The following is a 22,177-nucleotide window of genomic DNA, read 5'->3' as shown; positions in this document are numbered from 1 at the left end:
GAGTGCAAGGAGAGTGGAATCTTTATTCATGCTAGAAGCGTTGACAAATGTAGAATGTAGAATGGAGATCTTTCAAAGCAGGTTTGAGGATTTATGTATAGAAACAGAATTTCAAGATTCCTTCTTTCAGAAATGTCTCAGACACCATGTTTAATATCAGGTAGACAGAAAAAAGGTTAGAAACAAAGGCATAACTGGATATTGAGCATAAAAGTGCAAAAAATGCAGTAAAGAAGACAGTAAGAGGTATATCTATATATCTATATGCTAAGTCTAAGTAGATGTTTAATGCATTTAGCTGGAAGATGATGGGGAAGTGAGAGTTACCAGGGACTAAATGTAAAAGGTATGTAAAGAGTAGAGCTGTGTGAAGGATGTAAATTCTGCTTCACAAAGTATTTCAGATTTTGAAATTTGGCATTGTTTTGAATCAGAACAAACCCAACATTTAACATTTTTTCCAAGGGATGATTTAAAAAATCATTTCAAATCAAGCACCACGTATACTTTGGCTTCATTTTTGACTTTTTTTAAAAAAGAAAATATCAAAATGAAAAGTCACTTCACAATGAAAAAAATTGAAATGTTTCATTCTGGAAATGATGCTGAAATGTCCCATTACAACATTGCCCATCTATGCTAGGAGGAGGAGACCCTGAATGTGGTATTATTTAAGCCACAAAATTATTTTTAAAATACCTGGGAGTATCTGACTGATAAAATTGTACAATGCAGGTAATTCCATGATCAGTTCTTGGGGGCAGCTATCATCCCTTCCCCTTTTTCTGCTTATTTAAAGTGTGTTTTCTGTAGCTCCTTTACCCATCCATTTTTTATCTGATCCATATCCATTCCCAATGGAATACCTGCACTGGACATCTGCCACAACGTTACACAATGAATTGTGATATTGTAGCCTAACTCCCCTTTTTCTACCCCATTAAGTCCACAACTCACTGTGGGGAAGGCAATAAACCCATCTCAGCTAGGCCAATTCGGTGGTGAGGGAAAATTCCCTCTTTCCACCAGCTTCTGTACAAGCCCCATTACTGAAGTTGAAGGGGGCAGTTTACCTCCTACATCCAGCTGGAGAAAGGGCCCCACCTTAATGCACGGTGAAGACATTGGGCCTTTTTTCCAGTTTTTGTCTGGAATGAAATTTTTACAAAATTGACACCGTTTTACAAAGCATTTGATTTTAACAACTGCATTTTCCAATGGAAAATTGTTCCATCTTAATTTTTCTGATCAGCTTCAGAAGTACATAAAGTAGAAGCGATGAAGAGAACAGTGGTGAACTAGGAAGTATTCATTGATGAATGAATGTGGCTGTGGACGCAGTGGGGCAGATGCTCAGCTGGCACAAATCACCATAGCTCCATGGAAGTCAATGGAACTACGTCAATTTACACCACCTTGGGATCTGACCTAAAGTAATCTAGTTTGTGTTTAAGAAAGTTTACAGTGCATTATCATCCAATAAGCTTATACTCTCAGAATTGACATGGGTAGTATTGGGATGAGCAACTTGAGCAGATGAAGAACCTACCTGGATATCCAAGGCAGATTGTAATTGCGTAAGGGGAAATATTTTGGATCTTTTTAGATATGTGACCCAAAGAAATAATGGCTAGCAATGTGATGAAATTGTTTAATCACAAAAAGAAACTGTGGGTCTGGTCAGTACAAAGGCAATACATTTCAGAATTACTTGGATAGATGAGGAGTATGGATAGATTGCTTCATTTACTCAAGAGTAGAAAAATATCAGATAATAAGGTTAAGCAAAAGGACTATGTTCTGTATCATTTCTAATCATAATTAGACCAGTACCAGCCATGGAAACAGAAGTGGTAGAACCATTTGTATAGTGGGGGCGCTGAGAGCCATTGAACCAAACTGTAAACCCTGTCTATAATGGAAACCACTTCAAGCCAGGGGGTGCAGTAGCACCCCCAGCCCTCCTAGTTCCAACACCTGTGCATGGAAATTCCACAGTCTGGCATATAATTAAGATTTCTTGATGGAGTCTTAGCATTTACAGTGTTTTTTGCAGCATCTGAGTGATGTTACATTTCTGTTCCTTCTGGTTGTGAACAAAACCTTCAAATGGGAACCAATTCATTTAGTTTCCATGAGTCTGCCAGCAGGAAACAAGCTCTTCCAACAGTGGATTGTTCACTCTAAAAACTTAGCAATATTCAGAAAGATTAGATTAACCACATTTGCAGTTCTCCTAAGCCTTTATGCCAACACCTGGCATCATCTAAGTAACAATGTAAAAGGAGTAGGACAGGTGCTAGATTTAAGCTAGAATTATAGATCGAATTCTTCTGTCTCGAAAATGAATTCTGCCCCTGAAATGTCCTCTGTTCCCATGTTCATAAAACTTTTATGTGGGCAAATAGTACAAAATAGGTGAGTTCACCTTAGGTTCATTTTTATCTCTGTGTTTCACAAGAAGGGTAAATTCTTTATAGTTTGTTTTTAGCTATTGAGAGAACAGTGGCACTGATGTTTAAAATTGTATGATACATATGTTTGAATTCTTTCATACGAACAGTTCAGCATATCAGAATAAAATTGTTTGACCCCAACTGCTACCTAGGGACGTCTATGTAGGTGTTAAAATCTCTATGTATTATATAAGTGAGATGTAAAGATTATTGCTTGATGCCAATAGCTTTTTGAATGTTCTGATTTCATGAACTGCTTGAGATTTACTGTTTCTACCGTGTGCAAGGAATCCAGTATCGCCTCTTTCTACGACTTCCTATTACAAGGTGCTAAACTGCTACTATATGTCTGATTCATGTAAGAACCACTTTTGTAATTTTGAAAATCATCAGTATTCAAAGACAGTGATTCAAGTAACTTTAGATTCTGCATTGACGCAAAGTTTGGAGGTCAGAAGGAGATGAATGACAATTGTATATGATTTGCGGTGGCACTGCTGGTGTAATTTGGTTTTTGTTTTGTCATTAGCTATTCTTCAATGCATTTCCTTCATTCTTAAAGTGTATGACCGTGTATAGCAACTTTAAGAACACTGAGTGCAAAGAACTTTTAAAACTTGCATATCAGACTGGTAATGTACTAATAGTTCTTCAAATGTACTAAGAATTCAATAGTTCTTCAAATGTGTTAAATAGAATTCATTTCAAAGCACATAAAATACCAAAGACACCATTGTACCATATATGACAATAGGACTGAAAAGTTATTAATTCCATCTTTTTTATGGTCTTTTCCAAGGTTTATAGTGGGAATGCTTCACAATCTCAAAATATCTTTTGTTGGAGTTTTACACCTGCATTTGGTACCACTACCCACTTCCCCCATGCATTTGCCTATTATATTACAGGCCTCTTCACTGGGGAAAAATAGTAGCTTGTCTCTTTCTGCTCTCAAAAAGACAAGCTACTGTGCTGCTCTTCTAAAGAGACTTGTGATATAGTAGCTACCATACGCTCCAACAAAAGGCATTTATTCATCTATTCTTTAAAGTAAAAATGGGTTCACTGAAGACAAAGTGTGCTAGTTATGCGTCAAGTCATTAAGTACTACGTAGAAATGAATATGCCTTGAGAGAACCTGTATAAAAAATATCATTGTATTATTTCATTTTATTATCCGAGTGCTGTTGTATTATTCAGAACAGCCTCCAAGCCAAGGGAGGCATGTCCAAGAAAGTTCAAGCTTGCTTGCTCGTAATTAACATTACAGTTTTCATAGGCATGAGATAGGTCATTGCTGTTATAAATGCTATTATATCATTCACAAAGTCAACCAGTTCATTAAATACTGTAGTTAAACTACTGGCCCATGATAAGTCATCTAGTTGATTTCAGCATCTTATTTGACTTGCAAATAAACCAGGAAGACTTTAAAATTTGTTATGGGGAATTTTTTATCAATTCCAAACATTTCCATTTTCCACTTTCCTGCATAATTTCGGATCTGCCTTGTATTCGTATGCTAAAAATGGGACGAACAGAGGGATATTCTATTTTTTTAAAAAGAGGAAAAGAGATCTTATATGTTGAAGAAGCTGCTTAATGTGCTTGTTGCTGAAGAATGTAATTCAAAACAAGGCTGAATGTTCAAAAGGGAAATTGCATGTAGACTATGCATGTAGCTCTGAGATTCCTCGTTACTTTCTTATAATGTATTTCTTAATCTAAATTCTGCCTTTGTAAATGGTAAAACTCAATGAGCGGGATATTAATGGATCCTTTCTTTGTATCCCAGAATCTCAGGTTCCTGATCAGCCAAGCTCTCTTCATGTCAGGCCATTGACAACCAGTATCGTCATGAGTTGGACTCCACCACTGAATCCAAACATTGTTGTACGCGGATACATCATTGGCTATGGAGTGGGCAGCCCATATGCTGAGACAGTGCGAGTAGACAGCAAACAACGCTACTATTCCATCGAAAACTTGGGTAAGTAGCTCTTTGTTCTTTAGAGATTTTAAAAGAAAAGTTTTTTCTGGAGTTTACTAATTTTGGAGACTTTTCCTAGGCTATCACTAAGGCCTTGTGTACAAACCAAATTTGTAGCCACTTAACGGCTGAATTTGCCATAGTATGGCTTGTGCCAACACACACAATGGTTAATATTCAGCTACTAACAGCATTGGCAACTGAGGTTTCACTCCTGCAGTTGACCAAAACTGGCACTTGGTTATCTTCCTGTAACCAGGTGGTAACACTATAATTCTGCAGCATGGATGTCAATGAAGGTGTTATAACCAGGTTACCAAAATAAAGTTGTACTTACAGTCTAGATGGAACCTTAGTTTCATTACATTTATAACTTTGGAAACAATAATCAATAATAGATCTTACAGCATTACAATGTTTGATTCTAATCAGCACATACAGTCTCTTAATGTGCTTGAAATTATTGCTAATTCATCTTTTGCTTGGCCTTTACAAAACAATGAGATACCCCAATGATTGTGTTGGGAAAAGAGGAAATAAAAATCGTTTGTCACCAGCGAGTTTAGAACAAATAATTAATCTACTAAACTGAGATCATGAATTTATTTGTTCGTCACAGATTGGTTGAAATTATTCTCTGTCCTTGATCATATGCTGAAAACTATAATAGCCAGATCAGGAAAGATCAAGTTTTCTTAATCAAGTGGTCATGTCATGTAGTAGACCTTTAACTGATGAACCAATGGAAGGCTCATTGAGCTGAAGATAGACTCAAAAATATAATCAGCATTTTATATTTCTGGGCTGCAACTTTGGTGGCATATCAGCTTGGCTCCTACACTTCAGAGCAAATCTAAATACTAAATAAGCACTTCACCATGTGGACCCCTGTTTTGAAGACAGCAGGAGCTGGAAATGCTATTCCCTGAGCTGGCCCAAGTGTTTGAATTGAATGGCACTCACAATACTCATATTTTGTATCTGTCAGAAAGGTTTAAGGAGATATTCTTTTATCCCATTATACATTACACACTGTCTCTGATGGTTCATCTTGATGCTGGGCATGGTATGCAGGGAACTGGGTACTTTGGTGATGAAATACAGGTATTCAAGAATTGGGAAAATGGTTCAAAGTTTGAATGAAGTCATGAGAAATAATGAGTTTTCTTTGTTTTTCTTCTATAGCATTTTTCTTTCAAGGAAATTATTTTTCTTTATTATTATTATTATTGTTATTTAACATTTGTATGTGATGCTCTAGGCATGCTCAAGTGCTTTACAAATATAAGTCTCGTAATGCACCTGTATGTTAGGGTGGGGCACAAAAGTTAAATGACTTGCTAGAATTTATACAGATATTTGTTGTAACAGCAAGGAATGGAACACAGAACTTCTTGTCTTCCAGTCATCATCTCTGATCAGTAGATACACCTTTTTGGTAATAGCATCCAGTAGCACAAGAAACCAGATATGATTCAACTTGGTGGTCACCCTCTTCTCAAGAGAAGTTTCATGCAGATAAAATCTTTCTTCATACATAGGAAAACTTTTTTTGGGGGGGAGGGGTTTACAATAAAGGGCACTGTGAAGAAATTGCTTACTGAGACTTCACCAAGCAGCTTCTGTTTGGCTATTAGGGCATTTGTATTTTTAATTAAATTGGCTTGGCAAAGTCATTTGCAAAATTAGAAAAAAACCCAGCCGTAATGCAAAAAGGTAACATATATCAAAAATCTCTCCAGAATGTTTTAAATCCTTAAATGTTGGTAGTCCATGACTGATGATGATGACAATATTGTCGCAATTCTCATCTATGGTTAATTCTTAAGTAATTAACCACAAAATACGCTGTGCTAGCTATTACTGTAGTTTTCCCTTTCTCAGCACCATTATGATAAAAGAGCTATTTTTTTTCTGGACAACCCAGTAACTCATATGAACAACACTGAATCCATTTAATATATTCTATGTCCCTCTAATTTATAATATTCAGAATTTCTCGAAATTGTGCCAGTGAAGGTACTTGCAGGGAGCTACATGTAAGCTTTGCCACCAAAGTCCAAAGACTCAAAGTGTTATGTAGATAAAGGCTGACTTGAAAGTGTTTTGATGGACATTAAAGTTATTATGCAAAACGGAAAGAGGTCTGAATGGGCCATCAAAGAAGGTGAGTGGAACATAAGGAGAAAAGTGATTACTAATGACTGTATAGGTCTAACAATTAATGATTCAGGTGAAATTAAACACATTTTTCTAGATTCCAAAATGGATTTATATTCTTCCAAATTTAATCATCCTACTTTAAATTGTTTCATAACTTTAATGAGATTGAATTGAAGTGTCTCACCTCCACTGACCTGAAGGTATTAGAAACAGAAATTATATTAACAGAGTTACATAGGTCAATATGTTCTCTGGACTCTGGCAAGGCCCCAGGAGAAGATGGTTATACAACCAAATTCTTTAAAGGTTTTAATGAACACCTTTCACTAGAGATATTCTAACTAGCAACTGAAGAAATGCCTCATAGCAGGGCTTCATGCGGCTTCAATTATTCTAATTTATTTTAGTTCCAGAAATAACTCTACAACTTCTACCAAAATGTGAGGAAACTATTTAGAGCTGAGCAAATATTTAGTTATAAATAACATATTCACTGAATGTAGCCTCCTTTTTTTTTTTACTTTCTGAACATTCTCCAGCAGTTCAAGATTTCATCAGTATTCAAATGTATTGGACAAATGCTTTTTTGGATGTTCATACTCTGGTTGATCACAAATATTCAAAATGTAAGCAGTGTTAGCTAGTTGTGATTTTCCAGATATATCATATGCATTTGTTCCCTAATTGGTTGAGGGACACAGTTGTGTGAATTTTGGCATGTGTACTTTTTATACTTAATTGCTGTGAATACTCTCATGTACAACTTTGAAAATCATTTTTGGTGAACAACTGTGCTAATTAAATGATTCAACTCGAATGTTCACAAAAAATGAACCCTGAAGGGATGCAACCAAGAGCCCAATGCTTTTAAAAATTAGAACAAATGTCTGCCAAAATTTCTTACGTTATTCACCTAACTCTATTAGAGACCATTACAAGAAAATTACAACAAAATGATTAGACAGGATTCTTTTTCTAATGGAAATATTGTTTTCAAGAAGATATGGATCAAAATAAACTCACTGACAGAAAGGAAAAAAGATAGACATTATATGGACTCATCCCAACTGTTGTAAAATGTTCCACAACCCATACATATTAAGTGCGTATGTATTCTGTTATTATCAATACATAATATGATAATAAAAATCTGATTCCTAAATAAATGGTGAAACTTCAGACTTCCCTCTGTGCTCCAAAGAACAAATTTCTACTACCCCATTCAACAACCCTGGCGTTCACAGACCATCTCCTCTATACTCCACTGTCTTTCATCCCTCCTACTCCCAGCTCCACTCCTCCTAGGCCCCAAATGATGTCTCCAACTCGTCATTCCGCAAACACAGCACCTATTGCATTCCCACTCTGCTGGTACATCACCTCTCACCCACTCACTGCCCAGTTCTGACTCCTGCTCCCATCCTTCATCTCCTGACAGTTCCACAAACGCTCATGCTGTCCTCCAGACATTCTCAAGGGCGTGACTCCTATTGAATTAGTAATACTGACAAAGGGTGATCGCAAGCAGAACATTAGACATAATTTTGCAGTGTAATATGGTACTTGCAATTACAGGTTATTTTCAGCTCCATCTACATAGATGTACATCACTGGAGAGGGAAAGGGACCTTGATAATCATTTTCTGTGGCCATGTTTCTGCCTGATGCTGAGAAGTCGAGGGTACTTACCTTATTGTAAGGTGGGATCCTATTCAGCTCTGGACCTGGAATACCACGTTCAGTTCTGGGCACCTTGTTACCAAAGAGATACTGACAAATTGGAGAAAGACAACAAAAATGATCATGTAGCCCAGATGTGTTGAAGGATTTACAAGAGTGAAGGAGATAATTACGTATTTTAGTGAAGCAGTAAATAAGTGGGCAACATGATACCAGTAACAGTCTACAGGTATCTTAAATGTTGAAACCTTGTGGACAGGGTGATCAGATTGCAAGAGTGAAATATCAGGACTCATTGGGTGAGCAGGAGGGAGGGGTGTTTGTATGGGGGGAGACAGACAGACAGACACAGGTTGCACAGCCCGACCGGAGCCAGAGGCACACTGGTCCGCCTGGCCCTGTGCTACCAGCCCCCTTCCTGTTGGGGGTGGGCCCATGCTGCACCACACAGCTCCCCTGCCAAGCGCCCCCTGGACCCACTATGCCCAGAGCTCCCCTACAACCCTTCCACCACAAATGCACAGTGCTGTGCCACACACCCCGCCCAGCGCCCCCCTGCCCACAGCCCCACCACAGCTGCCCTGCACCCCACACAGAACCCCCCACTCACTAGTTTCCCAATACACAGTTTTCCCCTCCCTCCCTTCCTCCCTCCCAGTGCCCTTCCCCACAGCCCCACCACCACAACTACACAATGCCCCACACAGACCCGCACTGCCCAGTGCCCTGACACACATAGATCTCCCCCACTGCCCACCACCCCCCAATAGGCCCCCACTGTCTAGCACCCCAAAACACACAAACCTCCTCCACTGCCCAGCTTCCTCCACACCCTCACAGCCCAGCACCCTCCACTCCCTCACAGCCCAGCACCCCACACACACCTCCCAGAAACTCACTCCATCATACCCTGCCCCTTTCCCTGGCTGCACTCACCAGCCCTCTGGCTCCTAGGGTGAGAGTGGCGAGGGGAGTCTCCAGACTCTCCATGTGTTGCGTCCGCCACAAGCGCGAACTCCGTGGCTCCCATCGGGAAAAGTGCCAATGGGAGCTGCCAGAGCCACGGAGCGGGGCTTGCAGGCACCGGCAGCATGCAGAGCCCCCCAACCCTAAGAGCCAGAGGGACCTGCCAGGGGGTGAGGTGGGGAGTCCCGGCTGTGCTCACTTGGGGCGGCTCCCGTCCCGGGAAGCATCCAGTAGGCTGGTCCCTCTGGCTCCTATGGTCGCAGGTTGGGTGTGGGGGGGCTCTCTGCCCACTTCCGTCGCCTACAAGCCCCGCCCCTGCAGCACGCAGCACTCCTGCCAGCGGGCGTGCGGGCGCCGGGAGCTGCCCCAGGAAGCGGTGAGCGACAGCGCCACAGCTGCTGTCTGGACGGTCCCCGATATCGGGACAAAGGGTGTCCCGACCAATTTAAGGTCAGGACGCGGGACAAGTCCCCTAAAATCGGGACTGTCCCGATAATATCGGGACATCTGGTCACCCTACTTGTGGAGGAAAAGGAATTATTTTGCATAATGACAGGAAGTTACCGCATAACTGTGGGTAATAAAATATAATTCAGAAAGGGGAAAATAGGTGAATATCAGGAAAAAGCTTCCTGACTATGAGAACTATTAGAGATGTCTCCCAGTGGAAGTATTGGAAAGCCCTATCTCTTGGCACATTTCAAACTATCCTGTACTGTCTTGTGTGCAACAGAGAATGATCCTGCACTAGAGGATTCTGCATATGGATATGGTGACCTAGTAATCATTTTCTGTAAGTCCAGGACCTAGTAAAGCATCAAAATGGCTGTCTGTTCAGCACCCATATTTACACATTCAAATCGGACAGAGAATCTTCATGACCAAGTGTATATTTGTATGTATGTATATGAGCTTAATTTAAGGGCCGTTTCTCATAATTTGGCCCAAGGTCCCAAATTATGAATATCAGCACTTAAATGATACTTTTAAAGGGGTCATTTATTTATAACATATTTCATCTGTCACTCTCTTTTTATTTCTTTAGGCCAGATCCTATTATTTATTTTGACCCTTTTGTACCATTCTGGTGATGCAAATAAGCTGGAAGACCAGGGATCTTCCCAACAGAGGATTTCTCCTGTTAGGTGTGTAGGAGCCCCCAGCTAGTATAGGCCATTGCCAGCCACTGTGGATTAGAGCAGCCCAAAAGCTGCTCTAATCTATGATGGGACCACTGTAAATCCAGCCCCAGAATAGAGGAGCTTCAACCATCTCCTTTCAGGCCTCCCATTTCAGCTGAACCCAGTGGACAACAGGTACAAGTGAGAATCTAGGCCTTTGTTTAAGGGCTCAAACTTAATACTTATCTGACCTCCCTGTGATTGAAATGCACTGTAGTGTGTGTTTGGTTTGTTTATGCTCTGGGTGTTGTTTTGAAATATGCTAAATATTGAATTAAATATAATTTGGATTCCAGAGCAATAGGTTAGTTCATTAATGAGCAATCAGATTTGCCTGACATGATTTACCTTGCACAAATCCATGCTGACTCACGTCTGTGGTAAATGCTTTGAAACTTGGATACCTAAAGCTAGCAACCTAAATCCATGGTTGGAGATAATTTAATTAATAGAAATAACATTATAAACTCACTTTTGAGGGCCTCAGGGAAATGGCTTTTATGAGCTTCTTAAATGAAGAAAAATGCATTGCCTTCATGAACTGGGACAGCAGGGATATCTTAGGGGAGGATGGCAGACAGCTTGGAAATGGGAGTGAGAGAAGGATTCTGACTGGAGCAGGAAGACACGTGTGGCCTGATTTCAGAGGGGTTGAGCATCAGCAATTCCAATTAAAATCCATAGGAATTGTAGGTGCTCAGCCAGTCTGAAAATCAGGCCAACAGGATCCACTACAGAGGCAACGTAGAGGCATAAGTGAAACATTTGAGAGTTGATGCAAATGGGCATGAGTATCAATTAGTAGATGAGTCGGGTTGTAGCAGAAAAAGTAACCAACAAATTAATGTACTGTTGGGAGGTGCTTAGATACTGTGGTAATGAGGATAACATAAGAATCTGAGTAGAGCAGAGTGGAATAGATTAGGATAGAATAACAAGGTATAAGGTAAAGCAGGGCTACTGAAGAATAGAAGAAATGGTGTGTGGAATGCATTAATATTCTTGTACAAGTGAAGCTGTCAAAGATGCTACATAAATGTAGTTTATCACATGACTTTGCAGTTTTGCTACCACTTCTGTGCACACCATACATGTGTGCATAAATACAAGTATATGTGTGCATACATAAACCTCTTTCCAAGAACATACAGTATCTATGTGTTTGGCACTCTACCATACACAACAAGAAAGAGTTCTTGCCCCAAAGATCTTTCAGTCAAAAGATAGACACAGACAATGGGATGCACATGAAAATATAAACATGAGAATAACTTACTGTTGTTTTTTTACCTATAAACCTGTGGGCATGTTATAATTTGCTATTATTAAGCTAGGCACTGCATATTCACCTAGTACATGTATTGTCATGAGGCGCTTACATCTGTAAAATAGGAATAACGACACTTCCTTTTTCCATCCTTTGGCTTATGTTTCAAGATGTGGGTGTACCATGGATTTATATAGAGGCAATATGATCTTATTATCTACGCCCTTTTTAATTATTCCCAGCATTCAGTTTGTTTTTTTGACTGCCGCTGCACATTGAGTGGATGTTTTCAAAGAACTATCCACAATGACTCCAAGATCTCTTTCTTGAGTGGTAACAGCTAATTTAGACCCCATAATTTTATATGTATAGTTGGGATTATTTTCCAGCATGCATTAATTTGCATTTCTCAACATTGAATTTCATCTGCCATTTTGTTGCTCAGTCACCCAGTTTTGTGAGATCCTTGTGTAGCTCTTTGCATTCTGCCTGGGACTTAACTATCTTGAGTAGTTTTGTATCATCTGTAAATTTTGCCACTTCACTATTTACCCCTTTTTTCAAATCATTTATGAATATGTTGAATAGGACTGGACCCATTACATGTTACAACTTTGGCTCATATCTCCTAACTACAACATACCAACCTTCCCTCCCAGTTGTTTGGACCCAGCAGTACCACTTTCCCAGTTCCCCACTGCCTTACTTCTTGCCCCAGGAACCTCTCTCTGCTCTAAATCCAAACATGAAGTTAGACTTCAGAGTGACAGACAATGGCAATCATTATATAGATATGTACAGGGTGTACAAATATGTGGTAACATAATATTTGTAATGCATGGTTGAGCCAAGTTTGTTATTAGATTTGTCACGCACCTTTGAGTGCCTCACCTACACTCTGCTCACTAATTCTGACATGTTAAATTTTTAGGTAGCTCCATCACCTGCTATTTAAAAAAAATAAAAAGGAACCAGCCTGTCAGAATTTATTCCTGAGCATTTTTCACCTCTAGTGTGAAGTTTACACCAATTAGCCTGGTCCAAGAGGCAGAATGGGCAATATATTCAGTAGTGCACTAGCTAAAGGTCCAATATCTTGTAACCCTAAATCTAGTGACGGTCAGGTAGGGGAGTGGCAAACAGCAAGTACCTGAGCTGAACGTTATTAGAAATGTAAGCAAAATTGATGTAGACGCTGCAGGGATGGATTTTAAGTGGCAGGCCACAACTTTATTAAATTTAAACACAGGGGAGAGGATCACCCACCCTGACACCTAGCATGCATTTTAAGTGTTGGGATTACAGGGCTTCTACCATTTAACCCATAATTCAGGCTAGACTCTCCTCAGCTTACCCCTAGGACTCAGCTTGTTCTTCTGAGTTCTACCACCCACTCACTCCATGACAGGGCAGAGGGTACTAAAAGGCGGGGGACCTCAGCCCTCAAAAGCCACAAGACCATCCCTATCCCATGAGCATAAGGCCCATCAATAAAATCACAGGTTGTTTACTTCTGGCCACAAGTTGCAATGAACTAACATCCTTACCGAGTACTATCAATAATTAAATCCTCTTCCTATTTAACGTAATAGGATGTGTCTCCAGGATGCTGTGAGAAGGGCATAAAAATTCTCCAGGCCTCTGCCAGTCTGGTCCTTCTGGGAATCAAAAATTCCTTCCTGACTCCAAAACCAGTGATTGGGCAGATCCACAACATCTGCAGATCACAGCTTTGAACTAGCAGTTCAGGACAGAGAGGGTGGGGCTGCTGGAACAGAGCAAAAAGTTGCTCCATATGGCCCCGGCTAGGGTTTAAAAAGGGAGGGTGAAGAATCAATCAGCTTCCTTCTTCCCCAAGCTAGCCAAAAATAGCTAGAAACTTTTAAAGCGGGGGGATCCTGCATCTCCTCAGTAAGTGTTCTCCTTCTCTTTCTGTTCACGATGCAGATAGATGCCAATTTCAACAGGAGTTAGGTGCCTACATGCGTTTCAAAATCCCACTAGGTTTCTATCAGCAGCCTGAATACTTTTATAAATCTGGCCCTAAATCCACCAGCTGGAAGCAATAGAAAACTCATCAACCTCTTAAGAAGGATAAAGGAGTTTGAGGCGCAAGTGGTGTTCTCGTCCATCCTCCCTGTGCAGGGACAAGGCCTGGGTAGAGACCGTTGAATCGTGGAAGTCAATGAATGGCTACGTAGGTGGTGTTGGAGAGAAGGCTTTGGATTCTTTGACCATGGGATGGTATTCCAAGAAGGAGGAGTGCTAGGCAGAGACGGGCTCCACCTATGAAGAGAGGGAAGAACATCTTCGCAAGCAGGCTGGCTAACCTAGTGAGGAGGGCTTTAAACTAGGTTCACCAGGGGAAGGAGACCAAAGCCCTGAGGTAAGTGGAGAAATGGGATACCGAGAGGAACCACGAACAGGAGAGTGCAAGGGGAAGGACTCCTGTATTAGACTGAGAAAGCGGGACAATCAGCGAGTTATCTAACGTGCCTATACACAAATGCAAGAAGCCTGGGAAACAAGCAGGGAGAACTGGCAGTCCTGGCACAGTCAAGGAACTATGATGTCATTGGAATAACAGAGACTTGGTGGGATAACTCACATGACTGGAGTACAGTCACGGATGGATATAAACTGTTCAGGAAGGACAGGCAGGGCAGAAAAGGTGGGGGAGTTGCATTGTATGTAAGAGAGGAGTATGACTGCTCAGAGCTCCAGTGTGAAACTGCAGAAGAACCTGAGAGTCTCTGGATTAAGTTTAGAAGTGTGAGCAACAAGGGTGATGTTGTGATGGGAGTCTGCTGTAGACCACCAGACTAGGGGGATGAGGTGGACGAGGCTTTCTTCCAGCAACTAGCAGAAGTTACTAGATCGCAGGCCCTGGTTCTCATGGGAGACTTTAATCACCCTGATATCTGCTGGGAGAGCAATACAGCGGTGCACAGACAATCCAGGAAGTTTTTGGAAAGTGCAGGGGACAATTTCCTGGTGCAAGTGCTGGAGGAACCAACTAGGGGCAGAGCTCTTCTAGACTTGCTGCTCACAAACTGGGAAGAATTAGTAGGGGAAGCAAAAGTGGATGGAGGCAGTGACCATGAGATGGTCAAGTTCAGGATCCTGACACAAGGAAGAAAGGAGAGCAGCAGAATATGGACCCTGGACTTCAGAAAAGCAGACTTTGACTCACTCAGGGAACTGATGGGCAGGATCCACTGGGAGAATAACATGAGGGGGAAAGGAGTCCAGGAGAGCTGGCTGTATTTTAAAGAATCCTTATTGAGGTTGCAGGAAAAAAACATCCCGAAGTTTAGAAAGAACAGTAAATATGTCTGGCAACCAGCTTGGTTTAACAGTGAAATCCTTGCTGATCTTAAATGCAAAAAAGAAGCTTACAAGAAGTGGAAGATTGGACAAATGACCAGGGACGAGTATAAAAATATTGCTCAGGCATACAGGAGTGAAATCAGGAAGGCCAAATCACAGTTGGAGTTGCAGCTAGCAAGAGATGTTAAGAGTAACAAAAAGGGTTTGTTCAGGTATGTTAGCAACAAGAAGAAAGTCAAGGAAAGTGTGGGCCCCTTACTGAATGAGGGAGGCAACGTAGTAACAGAGGATGCGGAAAAAGCTAATGTACTCAATGATTTTTTTGCCTCTGTTGTCACGAACAAGGTCAGCTCCCAGACTGCTACACTGGGCAACACAGTATGGGGAGAAGGTGACCAGCCCTCTGTGGAGAAAGAAGTGGTTTGGGACTATTTAGAAAAACTGGACGAGCACAAGTCCATGGGGCCGGATGCGCTGCATCCGAGGGTGCTAAAGGAGTTGGCAGATGTGATGGCAGAGCCATTATCTTTGAAAACTCATGGCGATCGGGGGAGGTCCCAGATGACTGGAAAAAGGCCCATCTTTAAAAAAGGGAAGAAGGAGGATCCGGGGAACTACAGGCCAGTCAGCCTCACCTCAGTCCCTGGAAAAATCATGGAGCAGGTCCTCAAGGAATCAATTCTGAAGCACTTAGAGGAGAGGAAAGTGATCAGGAACAGTCAGCATGGATTCACCAAGGGCAAGTCATGCCTGACGAACCAAATTGCCTTCTATGAGGAGATAACTGGATCTGTAGATGAGGGGAAAGCAGTGGATGTGTTATTCCTGGACTTTAGCAAAGCTTTTGATATTGTCTCCCACGGTATTCTTGCCAGCAAGTTAAAGAAGTATGGATTGGATGAATGGACTATAAGGTGGATGGAACGCTGGCTAGATATGAGTCAACAGTTTGCTCTTGTTGCCAAGAAGGCTAACGGCATTCTGGGCTGTATAAGTAGGGGCATTGCCAGCAGATCGAGAGATGTGATCATTCCCCTCTATTCGACATTGGTGAGGCCTCATCTGGAGTACTGTGTCCAGTTTTGGGCCCACACTACAAAAAGGATGTGGAAAAATTGGAAAGAGTCCAGCGGAGGGCAACAAAAATGATTAGGGGTCTGGAGCACATGACTTATGAGGAGAGGCTGAGGGAACTGGGATTGTTTAGTCTGCAGAAGAGAAGAATGAGGGGGATTTTATAGCTGCTTTCAACTACCTGAAAGGGGGTTCCAAAGAGGATGGATCTAGACTGTACCTGATGACAGAACAAGGAGTAATGGTCTCAAGTTGCAGTTGGGGAGGTTTAGGTTGGATATTAGGAAAAACTTTTTCATGAGGAGGGTGGTGAAGCACTGGAATGGGTTACCTAAAGAGGTTGTGGAATCTCCTTCCTTGGAGGTTTTTAAGGTTAGGCTTGACAAGGCCATGGCTGGGATGATTTAGTTGGGATTTGGTCCTGCTTTGAGCAGAGGGTTGGACTAGATGACCTCCTGAGGTCCCTTCCAACCCTGATATTTTATGATTCTATGGGCTATCCATTAGATGGAGCCAAAGACCCACAATCTCCTGGAATAGGTTATTTTAGCAGGTCCAATAAGTACATTACTTTATTTCTCTCAATGACTGGCAATATCACACCAAAATAAGTGGTTCCTTCATAACATGCGATCTCCCAAACAAAACATCATACCTTAAATTCTTCTTTTTCTCTCATCTTAATCTGTATACCTGCACCTCATCTCAGGTTTTCATGGACTTTTAGGATCCCAGAAGCCTTCTTAATTACCTAATCAGCCTTCAACTGCTGCTGCTTCAGAAGTTGACCAAGTAGTACAGCTTGAATATTGAATAAATTACTTCAAAAGCATGAAGGCCAGCACTCATTTTGTCTTAATAACTGTTTGGGGCTCTCTTTCTTGTAGTGATTATTTTGAATATGACTGGATGGTACTAACACCTGAAAGTCAGAATAAATTAAACAGAGTAATTAATCTCATGAGAAAGTGGTCATACTTCCTGGGAGATACTCTTCTTGGGCATGTCAGAATATAAAAATCTGGAATGACTTCAGCTTTGTCAGTGAAGAATTTGTTATGTTTTCTTTTGCGGTGTTTGAAAGATATTTGTGTCAGTCTCATAAATTTCAGGTGCAATCATCCACTGCTCTCATGCAACCTCTTCTGTGTCAAAGGAATCAGTGGTTGACTGATTCCCAAGTGAATAATTCTAACAAGAAGGCCCATTTGCAATGTGTTCTCTTTTTTCCCCCTTATGATTATAAATAGCAAGGTTATTACCTGATTAATGGATGTTTTAACAAATGCTCAATACTGGAACTTTCACACATGCCCATTCTAATCTTTTACGCATAAGTTATAATGATTTCTGTTCTGATCCAACTCAAAAGGCATTAAACCTTGTAATGAGATGACTGGGTTCACATCCTTGGAGCTTTGTGTTAAAACTTACTCATGAAATCAAAAGTTGAAAAGAACAGGTAAGAAGCATACTAGAGTTTACTAAATGTGCAACTATCAACAAAAACTTTGAGTAAGTGAAAAATGAATAAGTCAGGCACTGGGACAACTGATTCGCTATGATAATCTGAATGAAACATTTTCTGATCTTTAAAGCTTAATTTCTTTGTTAATAACATGTGTGAGAGAGCAAATAAACAATATTAAACAATACTTTGGTGAGCATATGAAAATGCAAGCAATGTGTGCCAAAGGATAGGGTACTAGATTGGGAGCCAGATGATATGGGTTCTAGTCTCAGTTCTGCAACTGACCTGCTGTGTGACTTTTGGGCAAGATACTTCAACTCTCTCGGCCTCAGTTTCCCTGATAATGATGTTTCCTTTTCTTTGTAAAATACCCTGAGATCTATGTGTGAGGAGTACTATATAAAACTACCTGTTACTATTTAACTGTTGAAAAAACCCTTACTAGTCAAATATCAGATGAAGATAGTATTGAATTTCAGTAAATTAAAGAAAGGGGAATTTCATTGTTTAAAGTACACCTTTCCCTTTTTACCTGTTTATGAACAGAAGAAGAAAACATAATTTAGGAACCAAAAATCTCAAAGGCTGTTAAGTACCTAAATTACTTTTGAAAATGAGACTTAGGTGCTGCAACTCTGAGTGCAGCAATGGCTAAATACCTTTTAAAAATATGGACCTTTATGTCTAAACATCTTAATCTGACCTAAGAAAGAAATCAAATTGATCTCCTTGAATGTGATGGCAATGTAGGAGTTCATCTACAAGCACATGAAAGGGTTTCTTTGTGAAACAGGAGTACACATCTTGAAATATTCTTCTTCTTTTAATATAGACCTTTGATGCTTTTTCACCACCCCTGGAACTGAATCTCCTAAAACACAGCCATCGTACATAATCCAGATAAGGACTTCTTAAAATATTTGTTTTTTCTGATTTAACTCCTCATATAAGGACTTCTATTTTTGACTTCATTCTCCCCTATAAAATACCTTGTACATTGTTGGCACTATCTACAGGTAAATTCTGATTTTAAAATTTTCTCAAGGCTATTTGAACACTTCATAAAAGTGAGAGTTTCAGTTATGTGGAGCTCCTAAACTTCGCAGGGTCAAAACTAAGCTCCTGTTTTGCTTTTAGGAGGATAGATGGAAGAGGGACTCCATTGCTGTGGAGTACAGCAGCTATATGGAAGTTTTTGGTTCACTTAAGTCCTATAGAACTTAACGGCACTGTGGGACTGAAGCTGCCCATATATAGAAATAATGAACTCCACAGTGTAAGCCTAGGGGATGTAACCAACCTTTTGTTAACCAATAGTTTGGAAAATAAGGGTTAAACTATAAATAATAAGCATCAGTACTACAAATAAAGCTCACACAGAGAAACTTATTAACCGCACTTACACACTGTAGTTCTATGCTCTTCATATACCACTTCTGAAGGAATTCTGCACCAAAAAAAATAAAAAATTTGGCACACAATATTTTAAAATTCTGCAGAATTCTGATCATATTTTATTTGTCAAAATAACCCAATATAATCATGCCAGTTTCAATTAATTTGGTAATTTATTTCAAAATACCTGTCAAGAATATGTCTATAACAATACAGACAATGAAAAAGATTCAGGAAATGTTCTCAACCCCCCCACCCCCTGACAAATAGATTCCTTACTAGGCATATTAATACAAAACTTGAGTAATAATTAATTTAAACTACAATACAGAAACACATTTTCTGCACTCCTCAGAAGCAGTGCAAAGGCTTGCAGGAGTCAAGGGTAAAGGAGGAGCTGAGGGAAAGGGAAGTAATTGCTGGGAAGGAGACTGAGAGTGAAGCTGGAGGCTTTTTGAGTGTGGATGGGAGAAATATGGAACTTTTTGGGGGGAGAGATAGTTAGGGAGTTGGGGAGCCTCCCCCATGCAGACCCTGGATGACCCCTAGCCTCTCTCATTCAGTCAGGCACCTCTGCCCCACTCCTATGTGTCCATGTACCCTTCCTTACCCTGCCTCCATGTGTCCCTGAACTCCTGTCCCCATGCACCCCCATCGCCATCTGGCCCTGCACCCCACTCCTATTCAGCCTCTGAACCAGTCTGTCCCCCTGCACTGAATCCCAGTCTGTGATCCCCCAGCAGTCTCATGTGCCCCACTCTGTCTGTTCCATACCCACCCCCAATATGTGCCTCTTCTTCTGGCCCTGCAGACAGGACGCTTTGAGGAATGCAGCCTCTGCTCTCTCCCTATCAGCTGTTCCAGTTGGTGAGCAGCTGTCCTCTGTTCTGGCACCACAGCAGCCCCTGGTGGGTCAAACGTAGAACTCTAGTGCCTCTCTGGCAGAATGTATTTTTCGCAGAGGAAATAAAGTCTGCTGGGGGACATGAATTCTGCGCATGTGCAGTGGTGCAGAATTTCCCCAGAGGTAATATACCCTGTTAAGACTACCAACTAGTGGTTATATATAACCAGAGCTTCACTCCTTAAATGAATATTAAATGGAATTAGTTCTCTTACAGTGCTTGCAACCCAAATGTTGCAGCCTTGCAATAATTGTGAGGAGCAGGAAGGTGAAATTGACTAGAAAAACCAAAATGAAACTTACTAGATAGTTTTTGTTTCCTACACTGAATGAAGTAGAGAGAGCAGCAAGAGTATAAAAATGGTGAAAAGTTCATTAGAATTATTTCAGATTTCTTCACATTAATCATCTCTCATATGTGATGAGAACAGTACAAGAACATTTTGGGATGTGTTAAATTTGATTTAGTGTCTTTTCAATGTGTTGCAACACTACATTATATTTTACATTGTATTCATTTTGGCTGAAATCTGCTTCTCACCAGTAGAACTTGAGTAGTCAGGTTCCGGGCAGGATAAATGCAGATAAGTTGGTGAGGTAAAATCCACTTTTTAACCAGCCTCAGGCTCATGGTAGCAAGAGCAGTTGTACCCATGCCAACCTGCTCACAGAGTGTGTTGAAGCCACTGGTTCAAAGTAAACCTGGAGCCCATAGCATTCTCCCCATCACATGCCTCAGTGCTGGCCTATGTGGAGCTAGTTCAGAGACCCTTTCTGAGGTACATGGGATGCCTAACTATCTCTGCAGCATCATGCCTCCTACAGCTACCATGCACCCTTATGGTAGTGCACTATAGTTCTGAGTCTATCAAACATTAAACATTGGAGATTGCTTCATTGCTCACAGAATGAGAGCAAAGAGAATATCGACAAATACAAACAAGGAGAAACGCAGATGAAGCACTTGAGATCTGAAGTTATATTTTAATGAACGTAGCATAAGGAACATCAAGGACTTTATTGAATTCACCTTCCTTTTAACTATAGATTAGATTAAATTTGACCCTCATACATAAATGAAGCAAATAATTATTTTGGTTTGCTGCAAAGAGAGAGAGAGAGAGAGAGCTCTTCATTTTGTTTAATCTCTGCAGATGACAGTTGTGGATTCCAACAAAGACATGAAAGGAAACAAAAGTGCTTTTTTTATTATAGGTTTAGGATTTTCTCTTCCCTTTACATGTTTTTAAAACAAAATGGAACAGTAGAAATCAAACAAAAACATGTTATATTTTATGCAGCTCCCATGCCTCCCTCAAAGATCAAATTAGAGCACAGCACCAACAAGAAAAAGCATTTCAAAACTCCAGGGACTGTTCATTCTATTTCCTTCCTTTGAGAAATGACTGCAAAATGATTCATCGTGCCAAACGTTACACAGACTGATTTTCCTTCCTTCTCCCTGTATTGTGGCTACAGATTCTGGTTTCAGTGCAGAGACCTAGTAGCATCTAAACTAGGGCTTAAGTGGGCTTAACTACATCTCTCAGGGGTGTGACATTTTCATCCTAGGTCATCCTGTTTTAGGCCTCGCTCTGGGGCAGAGGGTCAACACAAGATCTATGTGCTGCTTTAGTCCCCGTCTTGAGTGGTGTAGAGGCTTTGTCCTGGTCCTCAGGCAGGGTGAATTTCAGCCAACCTGTGTAACGAGGCTTGGGGCTGGATATTCCACAGAAGAGGAATCTTCCCACACCAGATCCTGGCATAACAGCAGAGCCTCTCTACTACCACAGTCTCAGGGCAGGAGTGGGCTTTGGAAATCTGGCACTCTTGCTCCATGGCGTGGGCAAGAGACAATGAATCCTCAAACAGTTGCAGATCCATTCCTTCTGCCTTGCTCCCTGCCTGCCCAAATATCAGTTCACAGAAAGCACCTCTCAAGCTGCTACCACTCTTGTTGTTGTGATTATGATTACAATAGTGTCTTTACAGAAATAGTGGCTCAATAGAAATTAGGGCCCCATTGTGCTGGGCACTGTTCACACACACAGTAATGGATATGCCCCACTTTGAAGAATTTGCAATATAAATGGACAAGAAAGACAAAGGTGGGAGAAAGCAAGCATTATTACTTTTTTTTCTGAATGGATGGGCAGACTCTAGACCAAAGATGGACACTGCAGCACACACAGGCTTTCCCTCAAACCCATATTTTTCACATGAACTCCCAGAGTTTGCCCCTCTCCCCCATGCACCGCAATACTGCAGAAGTTGCTGTGTCTGCCTCCTCATTCATGGAG

At 41.0% G+C, this 22,177-nt stretch overlaps 1 protein-coding gene across 1 annotated transcript in view; it reads left to right on the top strand.

The window, feature by feature from the left end:
• Positions 1-22,177, top strand: part of DCC (DCC netrin 1 receptor) — a 943,937-nt gene that overhangs the window by 798,686 nt on the left and 123,074 nt on the right. The window contains exon 15 of the mRNA XM_054032598.1: positions 4,252-4,446. Coding sequence (XP_053888573.1) covers positions 4,252-4,446 — 195 coding nt within the window. The remainder of the gene's footprint in view (positions 1-4,251; positions 4,447-22,177) is intronic.

The sequence above is a fragment of the Malaclemys terrapin genome, chromosome 6 (assembly GCF_027887155.1).
Source record: "Malaclemys terrapin pileata isolate rMalTer1 chromosome 6, rMalTer1.hap1, whole genome shotgun sequence".
Taxonomy (NCBI): Eukaryota; Metazoa; Chordata; order Testudines; family Emydidae; genus Malaclemys; species Malaclemys terrapin.
The sequence above is the reverse complement of the archived record's forward strand: the minus strand, read 5'-3'. Positions and strand labels throughout refer to the sequence as shown.